The 12,365-nt window shown below is 42.9% G+C and overlaps 1 protein-coding gene across 1 annotated transcript in view; it reads right to left on the bottom strand.

The window, feature by feature from the left end:
• The window catches only part of MRPS15 (mitochondrial ribosomal protein S15), a 129,920-nt gene that overhangs the window by 47,996 nt on the left and 69,559 nt on the right, over positions 1 to 12,365 (bottom strand). Inside the window, exon 2 of the mRNA XM_085647924.1 lies at positions 6,850 to 6,912. Coding sequence (XP_085504050.1) covers positions 6,850 to 6,912 — 63 coding nt within the window. The remainder of the gene's footprint in view (positions 1 to 6,849; positions 6,913 to 12,365) is intronic.

Genomic DNA, 12,365 nt, shown 5'->3' with positions numbered 1-12,365 from the left:
GACACACAAAAGAGGCGGCCCTAACAGACAAACCTGTTAATGCACACATTAAAAACTGTCAGAGCAAATAACTGTTGATGTGATTTGCTGACAGAGGTTAGTTTTTAAACTTCCATAGAGATATAGTTGCAGAATTGTCAATCTTATCAAACTAGCAACTTTGCTATACATTTAATTCACTTAAATTAAACACTGCTCCAGAAAAGCAGTTTCACCAAGACACACAAATGAACTCACCACTCAAGGGTTGAAAGGCAATTCCTAAAAACGTAGTATTAAGGTTCATGGGCGCTTAATTTATAGAGTCACTAAATTCTAAGAACTGTTAGATCGAGTTTACGTGCCACCATAGAAAACGTTTATTTGTTTCCCAATTTAACTACCCTATGGAGACTAAATCAAACATGTGTGAGGATTAACTTGCTAACACAGTAACTAGAAATGTGTTCAGAATAAGAATAGGTGTGTAGATTGTTTATGGTTCAATTTGCCTGGGACATGTAACACGTCTCTTCACCTGAGAATGACCAGCCAGTACAAAGTGTAATTTCAAGTCATATAAATCTTTATTCATATGATTCAAATCCATAAAAAAAAAAAAAAGAAAACAGAATACATATGTGTATTACACAAAAATGTAACATTTCATGATTCCAAATAAACACTAAAATTATTTCAATACATAGGATAAAATCAAGTATAAAATTGAATGGATACTAATAAAATATTCATAAAAGACATCAGAATAAAACATGGATGCACAAAATAATATTCATCACAATAGGGCACACCATCAATTTATTTTGTCTCTTTATTTAAAATATGCAGGTTAATACATTTAAAAATATCATAAAAAAGCATAAATGTGCAAAATCTGCACTCTCTACCTTAAAGGCAGAGTTTAAACAGGATTCTTATACAGGCATCCTTAATCAATTTCATAAGCCAAGATATCATACATAGCAAGTGACTTTATTTTGTTGATAGCACGGGTAATAAAAAGTTGAAACGGCATGACAGATGTTATCTGGCTCAAGAGTACACAAACATGTATAGGCTTCCTGATGGAATAAAACCTTCTCTGATAAAAACAGTGGTCATATAAAACGCTTTCTAGTATCACAATAAAACTTACAAAAGAGAATTAAATGCATTGTAGATTGGGCATTTTGGTAAGTTTTTGGACCACACATCTTTCAGGGAATGCAAGAAGTTGATGCAAAATACCCATTCAAAATCTAGTAAGGTAGAATCTCTTCTGTATATCAGTGACCTTTATCAGATACATAGGAATAGGAAAGTGATTTATTAGAGCAAACTAATGCCCAATGGCGTCTTGGCCCTATTGAAACGGGTATAGCTACAGATCTGCTAATTCCTACAAATACTCCGATATCTCCTAGTACTGAGAGAAGAGCCAGGTTTTCAAGGCCTTACTAAAGGAAAGTAGAGAGGGAGTAGCTCTTAGTTCCAACGGTAGGCTATTCCAAAGCAGGGCTGTGGTCCTGAAGAAGCTCTTCCCACCCCAGGTTGTCCTCCTAAAAGGGGGGGGGGGGAGGGGGGGGGGGGGACTACCAGGTTCATAGCTGAGCCTGAATGAAGCGTCCCCTTGTGGTATACCATTTGAGCTTATCCTTGAACCGAGCCGGCCCCAGATTTGTAGGCCATGCAGAGAGCCTTGAACCTAACACGTTGTTTAACTGGGAGCCAGTCGAGTTTCCTGATGGCTCCTCTAGTAGATTAAAATTTAGGGATTTTAAAGAGAAACTTGTGCAGCTGCATTCTGCAAAATCTCAAGCATATTCATAGAGCTGAGGCAAGATTAAGATATAGGCTATTAAAGTAATCGAGCCTCGAGAGTACCAGTGTGCTAACTACTGTTTTTAAAAGCTTTGGTGGCAGGAATGTTTCAATCTTTTTTTCAAGCCTCAGAGAGCAAAACGAGGCCGATGTAATTGTATTCACTTGGTCTTTAAGCTTCAGCTCCTTGTCTAGTAGGAAACCCAGATTTGTAACTTTAGTTGTTGGTTCAGAAAGAAGGCCTAACTCAGGAGGCCACTGTTCCATCGTCCAGAATGAAGGGTTGTTGCCAAAGATGAGGACCTCGGTTTTGGCAGCGTTTAATTTAAGACAATTGTTGTCCATCCACTCGCTTACATTGCTCATGCAAGAACCAGAGTTGGACACAGACCTACCCTGGGCAAATCAGCGGTTATTTCTTTTAGCTTCCCGTCAACCCCCTTTATACAGAGGGAAAAGAGGAGAGGGGCTAGAACGCAGACCTGCCTTATCTCTCTGGTAACTTTAAAGGTTGGGGTACATTCTCCCTCTAATCCAAATCTCATGCGAGCAGTTAGAGTGGCATACATCTGGGACAGGAAGGATACTATTTCCACTGGAGTGCCCATATCGACCAAAGACTTCCACAATTTGGCATGATTAACGCAATCAAAAGTGCTGCGAAACAGAGATTTACATTTTACTTCTTAGCTGCTGAGTATTTGGAAATTAAGAGAGGAAGGTTTATGCACTGTGTACCATACTCGGAGTATGTTAAAAACATTGTTTCGGCCACCCAAGAATCATATCTACCGAAAATAATCCTTCCCAAAAGATTAACAGATGAATCTAAAAGCGATATCGGGTGATAACACTTGGCGTCTCCCATGTCCCCTTTTTAGGTCTCGCCTAGCGACGCAGTGCATGCACTGCTCGCCTTGGCGCCTTGGCAAGATCTACTGTTGTGGGTTTTGCTTCCGAAGGGGGACACGCGATGTTCACGCGTACAGACACGTCTCTGTTGCTGAGGACCTGTGCACGCGTACAGACACGCGATGTGTACGGCGTCTCTTTTGCTGAGATGTGCACGAGTACAGACACGCGATGTGCACGTGTACAGCATTTCTATTGCTGTGCGGTCCTAGTGGCTTGCTCCCTTCTCGGGCTGCGGGTGCGCTTTCGGATGTCTGGCTTTAGACAGAGTTTAGCAAGCAATAGCTTTAATTTATCCGTGATGTGTAAGGCTCTCGGCGGCCATGCCTGCCTGGACAGCAGATGTGCACGGGCACTGCACGTGTTTATTTGCGCCACCTAAATGGCTTATGTAATTTAGTCAGCCAGCATACGAGCAGCTGCCCGCGGGGAGCGAGGAGGCTGAGGAAGCTGAAAATGCGGTGGCGCTTTGAAGGAGTCTTAGAGGAAGGCGGTGGGGGAAGAAGCAGCATGGCGGGCCGGCTGCAGCAGGGAAGCTCCCGCCACGGCCATGCAGCCACCAACCTCCTGCTGTTGGGCGCCCTCCAGCTCCTCACGGACTCGGCCAAACAGGGGTGCAGCAGCAAGGTCAGAGCACGGGCTACGTCCGTTTGCTCGTGTTTTCCAGTCCATGTCCTTGTTCAGTCCTCTTACACCCCCTCCTTGTCTGCTGCTCCCTCACGTTAGACTCCCTGTGTCCTCCTTTCTCCACCCCTTCCAGCACATTTCTCCTCTCGCCCGTTACCATCTTTATTGGCCTTTTAACCCCCCCCTCCTCTCCGCCCCTAAGTAGCGTCGCTTGTTCTCTGGCTTTACGCCTTTAAATTTTTCACTTATTTTTCTTTTCAACTCTTGAACTTGTCTCTTCAAACCCCTGACTTCCTTCCTCCATCCTTACTTCCTCCGTTTCTCTCTCCTATTTCTCACTCCCCTCTGCCTGTGGTGCATTATAAAGGGACCAGCTGTTCATTTTTCTAGCATTAACAAACCCAACACATGCACGCACGTCCTCCCCTGCCTCCTCTCTCCACCCGTACACTTGTTTGGCCTCCATCTCCGGGGCGCTCCCTGCTCCCACCGAGAACAAGCATTTGCAATGCAATAGGTCTCGCATTTACGTGAGTTTTAGCTATTGGCATTGTGAATGATTAACTTGTATTTGTTTTGGTTTTTAAAACTATAAATAAAAGGCATTGGCATTGCAATGCCAATAGCTTCAACTCACATATAATCGAGACCTATTGCATTGCAAATGCTTGTTTAAAAATAGGGACTATTATAGAGTTGGTCCAAATGGATGGAATAGGCCCTCTCACCGCATCCTTAGAGACCTGCATCAAGATTGGTGCCCACACTGTTTGATAAGATTTAAAGGTATCTACATGGACCCCAATGGGGCCAGGGGCTTTCCTAGTGGATGACTTTTCAATAGCAGTTTCCACCTCAGTTAGGATAATTGCCTGAAGGGGAAGGAGTGTTAGTGCACAATTAATACCCTCAGTAATAATAGATTGATCATTCGAACGGCTAAATCTACCTTCACAGTGACTTATCCAGTCCATGGGGAAACTAAAGCCTCAATTCTCAGGTCTGTGCTGTTTTTTAGAAATGGGGAATTAATTATAATCCAGAATAATAAAGTACTCTCTCTAGTTGCCTGCTCTAAGCTTACCCATGCCCGTTCTTGCCATACTTTTCTTCGCTTGCTTATTGTCTGCTTATAGTTCAGTGTAAGTAACTTTACTTCCTTTTTATCCCTCAGTGTACGCTGAAGGGTCTTTTTAAACTTTGTTTGCTTGTGTGCAGTAATAATCAAACCAGACCCAATTCTCTTACTTTTTCTCCTTATTGGTCTTTTTTAGATTTTCTGCAATGGTTATTGTAATCTTTCTAAAAGAATACACAATATTATCTGGGGTGGCCTCTAGGTCAGTGCAGACTACGAAATCCTCATTATTACTTTTTACCACGTTTTCCAAGAGGGCTGCTTCATGGATTCCTTGCAATTTTAGGCTGTATACATTTTTCTTACCAATATCAATGTGGTCAGCCATCTGAGGTATTTCTCGCAATTATCCGGTAAAATAAGTAGAAGTGGAAGATGATCACTGAAATTTGTAACTTCTACAGTCAGTGAGCTAAAGAGATTAGCGACATTCGCGGAGAGCATAATAGGATCTACAAATGAGCTACTCCTATGCCTTTCGAAAGGTTGGCAGAGGGACTTTTCTTCTATCTTCACTTTGCTGCAACAAATCTAAGCTGTACTTATATAATAGTTTGTTTATTTGATTACCATATCTGTTATGAGGAAATTGTCCCAAATGATATATATTTGTCAAAGTACAGATGCACACTCAGGAGTCAGTAAGCCACCACAGGGGTTTATTTCCGGAAATAAACCCCTGTGGTGGCTTACTGACTGCTGAGTGTGCATCTGTACTTTGACAAATTTGGGATTGTTTATGTACCGGCTTGGGTCTCTGCCGGCAGACGCACCACCTGGCAACAGGACTGATCCCGGAAGGACCCGCATCTTTTTGGAAAAAAAATAAACATATATATATATATATATATATATACATACACACACACACTCTGCTTCGAAACAGCTAAAACATTTATTCAGTATATTATCTAGGTCCTCCACGACGACATGGCGTTTACTGTTAAAGATATTGTTAGAATAGTTCATCAAAACAAAAATATGGACTCAGATTGGACTCTAGCAGAACCAACTGGAAATAGGGGGAATTAGTGTACATCTTTTTAACAGACACCAGGGCCAACGTAGACACCAGGAGTGCCAGGCCACCCTTTGCCCGCCCATGGGTTGATGATACTGCTGGGGTTGTAATTGGTACATAGCGGAATTAAAAAGGCAAACATAGCTGGATTATTAACACTTTCTTCCTCAGCTTTTTACATTAGAAGAAGGGATATGAACTGTTTTGAAAGCCGATTGTCTTTCTTTGTACTTAGAACTATCAGGTCAGGAGAAATTAAGACCTACGTGTTTGGGAACAATATTATACAGACGAAAGCACATTAGTGAAGTATAAGGTAACCATGGATTGTGCATGATCATGAACAAAAAGTTTACTCAAGCATCCTGTTTAGAAGGTCACTTTTTCTGTGAAACCAGGTATTCTCCATTTCCAATCCAGCTGTCCAAAATTTTGCAAACACATACCACTGTCCTTGGGCGAGTTTAAAAAATAAAAGCGAAAAAAGCCATTGGGACTAGAAAAACATATTCTGTGGTGATTGCCTATAAAGTCAGACCATGTCCTTCAACAGAGTACACAAAGTCAAATTGAGAAACAAGTTTAAAACCACGGCAATTATGCACAAATAGTTTTAGGCATTGACCTTAAATAAAGAGTAAAGCCCCTTCAGCCCAAGACACAACCCGAGATGCAACAAATCAAAAGGAAGTAAGGACTTGCTGCAAGAGGGAATCAAAAGGAGAACCACGACTTTCAGTTTCAGGTCAATGACTGATCCGCAGAACTGCACACACCTTATGTAGTTCCGCAGTACGATAAGTTATCCCAGTTCTTCCAACCAACTCGATTTTTCTGCTGGACTAGTAACTACCATAACCCAGTCCATTTATGAACACGTCTTATGGTATTTTTTTCTGTTTGCATCCAACTATTTTCGTAAAATGTGAATATTCAAAGTTGATAATCATGGATCTAACTCCGGTAGGAAACTTGAATACCCAGACGGAGAGGTAGTAAAAAAAAAAAAAAAAAAAAAGCCGATCTGGGCACTGAAACAGTAGTATTCTCCAACTTCGTTTTGGTTTTTATAAAAACAAAAACATACAAGCAGTTCTCCCACGGTTTTCAAATTCAAACCTAACCACTGCTTTTTAATCAGATGTTAATATGTGGAGCAATTCTCAACAACATCCAAAAGCTGTCATTCACAACCTCAGCAGTAACATGTCAGTCCAGACGTTTAACATTAAGGGCTCTTTACAGAATGTACAAGCAGAAGTGTATAGTTTTATCCTAATGAATCTCATTTTCACATTATTTGTTATGGAATAAATACTTGTCGAGAAGAAACCATATGCGCCCTCCTTACCAGGCTTTCTGCTTGTGACTTTCGCATAATGTCGGACTGACGGAAGCAAACTGCTGCAGTTACCTTAAAGTGAAAGAAAGGGTGTAACATTGTTAAAATAATAAGAGTAAAATCAACAACAAGAAAAAACAGACGTGAAAAGCACTAAAAATGTAACTTAAATGTAAACACTTCATAAGTAAAATAGCTAATCTACAATGTGACAATGCTTTGATGAAACAAATGGAAGGATTCGAGTCAGCGCCTGAATTGATGCAGTGCATTTTGGCACCTGAAACATTAAATAATAATCATGGCGCCTACCCGACAAGGGCTTACCAGGGCTCCACTCTCGTATCTTTTAACCACCCACACACGGCCATGTCGATTCCAGCCATTTTACCTAGCAGCATAAGCAACCGAGCTCACAATTCTCAATGTGCCAAGCCTCCATTTCCTTAAATCGTTGCCCTTCAGTCGCTCCGTGCCCCGACATGCCCCCTCCCCACAAGCGCTCTGGGCCCTTCTCCTTTTTGCCTACCCGCTCATTCTCCAACTGTGGGCCCGGCTCTCCTTGCTCAAGGATTCTTGCATAAGTTTTCGTTCCACTTCTCAACTGGGCCATCTGCTCCGTGTCCCCTGATAATGTTTAGAGGTTTTAGTTTGACTACCTTTCCTTATTTTAAAATATTTTGTGTTTATTTTAAAATATTTAATACAATAAATCACAGTATCCCCAGGACTAATATAATTTTCTGACTTACAACCGTTTGTTAGGGATAATTTTATTACAAGACATTGAAAATAATCAGTTTTTAATCATCCCAGTATTCAAGATGCCAACAAAGACAACAAAAACTCCCTGATTAAAGTCCCTCCAAGGGCAAATAAACAGCAGAAACACTGGGAAACACGGGCATCTCAACTGTACATACATTAATAAATAATTAAGCAGAGTTCCGAATAGATTTGAAGGCCACAGGAGATGAATAATTGGGCACTTTAGATGCAGATGACTGGACAGAAGCGAAGATGGCGATCAAAACCCTGGCAGTATCTTCTCAACTACCTGGAATACAACTGAAATAATTCATTGGGTTTTACTATCATCTAATGCTACTCTGGATGATGAAGTGAGTACAAAATCCACAATGCCTGAGATGCAAGGTATCTAAGGGCACATATTCATCTCCTCTTCAACAAATACCTAAACCCACCTTAAAGCTTCTGCCTAGACTGCGTGCTCTCTCCCCGCTACCTCGAAATAAATCTGTGCATCACTACCCTGGGGAAATATGTGCCTCTATTTCCCCCATCCACAAGAGGCCTTACCCCTGCAACGTCAGGCCTACAACGCCGGTGCTTACTTCTCTTCAGCCCGTTTTGTCGTATTTATTGCTACGATGTGTTTTGCTGTTATTAATTTACTCCACAGGTAATTTTGTACAAGTGCAGCTGTGCTCTGCAAAGCAATATGTATTTTGTATACTGTAAATACCGCAATACTGCATCGGCAATCTTCCCATAATGTCATCGTACACCTTGTCACATAATGTCACCACATATCTATTTGTACCCCAAATGTATCTTACATATTTCGGCTTATGCAATTTCATACCTTGTACCTCATCACTTTCTATCACTATGCATCAGCATTTACCCCAAATGTATATATATATATATATATATATATATACACACACATACATATACACACATATACACACATACACACAAAGTTGCCTGCTGTAGAAAAGGCCCAACATCAGGTAAGTATCTGCCACAATTTTATTGAAGGAAGCGATGCGGGGAAACAGCCAGGCCCACTGAAAGTCAACCATCCTGCCCGACGCGTTTCGTGATCTCTCACTTCTTCTGGCCTGTGGTATTTGTAGTGAGCTACCGTTCAGTCAAGTCATGTTAAAAAATAAAACCCAAGTGGATTGCAGTGCGAGGCTGCAGCATACCGCACCAGCTGTTTACTCCTTCAATACCGGCTCCCGATGCTTTAAATGGCTACGCCGGTTGGCATCTCCACAAAACTGCTGGGAAAGCAGTGGGCACTTTTCCGCGGCTCAGGCAAGCCGCTTTCAATCAACCAACAAAGTTGCCTGCTGTAGAAAAGGCCCAACATCAGGTAGGTATCTGCCACAATTTTATTGAAGGAAGCGATGCCGGTAAACAGTCAGGCCCACTGAAAGTCAACCATCCTGCCCGACGCGTTTCGTGATCTCTCACTTCTTCTGGGGCTCGCGGCTTGAACACAGAATGAGCGGCAATGTTCTCGGCACCATCATAGGTCTGCTATCCTCCGCCTCAGTGGGCGTGGCCACCTCAGTGGCCTGTGGTATTTGTAGTGTCTCGGTATCCTCAAGTGAGCTGCCGTTCAGTCAAGTTCATGTTAAAAAATAAAACCCAAGTGGATTGCGGTGCGAGGTTGCAGCATACCGCACCAGCTGTTAACTCCTTCAATACCGGCTCCCGATGCTTTAAATGGCTACGCCAGTCGGCATCACCACAAAACTGCTGGGAAAGCAGCCGGGCACTTTACCGCGGCTCAGGCAAGCCGCTTTCAATCAACCAACAAAGTTGCCTGCTGTAGAAAAGGCCCAACATCAGGTAAGTATCTGCCACAATTTTATTGAAGGAAGCAATGCGGAGAAACAGCCAGGCCCACTGAAAGTCAACCATCCTGCCCGACGCGTTTCGTGATCTCTCACTTCTTCTGGGGCTCGCGGCTTGAACACAGAATGAGCGGCAATGTTCTCGGCACCACCATAGGTCTGATATCCTCCGCCTCAGTGGGCGAGGCCACCCCAGTGGCCTGTGGTATTTGTAGTGTCTCTGTATCCTCAAGTGAGCTGCCGTTCAGTCAAGTTCATGTTAAAAAATAAAACAAGGTAGTACTACAAGTCCACAGGAGATACTATTCACTGTCTAGGCCAAAACCTCACTCCCAAAAACGTTGTGGTTCCCGGTATCCAACTAATAGGCTGACGATGTGGAGGAGTGAGATCCCCATGACTTTTGAAATGAATACAACAGGACCAGGTGGAAAAGCTCGGGTGGTACACAGGAGGTGTACTCTACCTGCACCAACTTTTTAAAAGTCACGAGAACAGTAAACTTCAGAGTGGTGTGGGGGAGGACAGCTGGACCTCTCGGAGACTGGACAGTCCCTGAAGTAAATTACTTTGGCCACAACCAACATGACAGAGGTTATCAACCGAATTTTTGTAAAAAAAAAATATGAGCACCAGAAAAACAGTGAAATTGTTTCCAGCTGAGAAGTTACACTCTACTGTACAACAGCATTGATTTGAGTGAGAGGTGGGTGGGTGTTATAAATGGGATTTCTGGTTGGATAAGGTAGGCAGTAACCACCACTCTAGTCAGGGTTAGCTAGATACAAATTAAAAGATAACTGGTGCTCACCCTCTGGTAGCTTGGCACAGAGCAGTGAGGCTTATCTGAACAGGCATTGTGTAAAGTATTTGTGCAACTCACACACACAGTAACACAAAGAATACACCACAAAAAGACTCCACACAGGTTTGTAAAAATAGATTATATTATAAACAAAACAAGACCAGAACAACAAAAATTCAATGTACAGAAGTTGAGATATTGAATTAAAAAAAACTAATGCCGTAAAGCTCTTAGAAGCAAATAACACAAAAAAGGTTACTTTAGGTCGCTCTGGAGCAGGGTAAAGTCAAAGTTCGGGCCGACCACAATGGAGCACCGGCTGGTTAGAGGACCCACTGAGGCCTCAGTGAACAAAGTACCTTTCCTAGTCACAAACAGCAACATGTGTCAAAGTTGAGGCCCGCATGTGCAGGATGCTTCGAACTTTTGCATGCAGTGAAGGCGTTGCATCAGTTCTGAAGATGGGTGCTGGAGTTGAGAGGCGTTGAGCGATGAACCGGATGCTGCCACGTAGTTGAGGGGTACATCAAAATCACCAAGCTGAAGCGGCGATACGCTGTATGATGCAGCAATCTCTGGAGGCAAAGCACTGGTTAAGGTGTTGTGCTGATTTTACTCCTGCAACTGTGTCGATGCGCCGGTTCTGCAACACGCAGACAGGAGATGCGCCAAAATTCATGCTGCAAGTATCTGGGTCACTTCCAGCGAGCCAGATACAGGGGTAGAAATGTTGATATCCCCAAGTCTCAAGCAACAGGAGGCAGGCAAACAAACCTTTGGAGATCACTTGGAGAGAAGGCAGGGTTCAGCTCTCTTTCAGCAGAGTCAGAGAGCAGCAGTGCAACAAATAGAAAAGCAGGTCTTCCAGATCAGCAGTCCAGTTGAGTCCTTTAAGCCACACAGCAGCTCTTCTGGCAGAGCTTATTTACAAGTCCAATAGTGTCTGATTTTAGGGGGTCAGAGACCCAGTACTTATACCCAAAAGTTCTTTTGATGTGGGAGTGACTTTAAAGCAGCTCTCTGAAGTGCACAAGTGACCCTTTCAACGCAGGGCTATGTGTTGGGAGGGGGGGGCAGTCCTTTGTGTGAGGACAGGACATTGCCTATTCAAGTGAAGTGTTAACCCCTCTCTTCCATCCTGCCCAGGCAAGGCAATCATGATGTAGATGTATGTATCTGAGTACTCAGACACACATATCCTTCCTGTGTTGTGGCTGTCTAGAGGGAATGCACAAAGTGTAGCTGTCATCCACCCCAGAAATGTATTGGAGACAGGCTGTCAGGCACACAGAGCAGTAAGTGCAGAGAAATGTATCTTTCTAAAAGTGGCATTTCTACAACTGTAATCTTAATTCCAACTTAACCAGTAACAAAGATTTATCATTACCATTCCAAAGATATGAAACATGAAAAAGATTCTCCCTACTGATCAGGAATTACAGCTTAAAAGTGTATTAAGGAATTCTCAATGCTAACCTAGAAAAGGAGTAGGCCTCAGAGTAGTGAAAATGAAATCGCCTGTTTGTCACTACCAGGACATGCAAAACATACGTATATGTCCTACCTTTTACTTACATAGCATCCTGCCCTTAGGGTGACTTCGATCCTGCCTCAGGAGTGATTTATGCGTAAAAAGGAGAGTTTAAGGCTTGGCAATTAGTTTTAAATGTCATGTCCAAGTGGCAGTAAACTGCACACACAGGCCCTGCAGTGGCAGGCCTGAGACAGGTTTGAAATCCTGCTTATGTGGGTGGCTCAATCAGTGCTGCAGGACTACTGGTGGCATTTGACTTACAGGCCCTGGGTATATGCTATACCACTTTCCAAAGCTCTTACTAGTAAATCACATTGGATAATCAAGTATACACCAAAGTAATCATGTTTAGGGGAGAAGCACATGCACTTTAGCTCTGGTTAGCAGTGGTAAAGTGCTCAGAGTCCTAAGGCCAACAGAAAGAATTCAGCTAAAAGAGGAGGAGTAAGGTAAAACGTTTGGGGTGACCCTTCAGAGAGGGCCATTTTCCAACAGAGGGATTCTATAAAAAACAGCTGCAACTGCACAGTGGTCCCTGTAGGAAGGTGGAATCTGACTGCATGGTTGTCCCCAC

This window comes from Triturus cristatus, chromosome 3_2, assembly GCF_964204655.1.
Source record: "Triturus cristatus chromosome 3_2, aTriCri1.1, whole genome shotgun sequence".
In the NCBI taxonomy this organism is placed as follows: Eukaryota; Metazoa; Chordata; class Amphibia; order Caudata; family Salamandridae; genus Triturus; species Triturus cristatus.
Note: the sequence above shows the minus strand (reverse complement) of the source record. Positions and strands in the feature narration are given on the sequence as shown.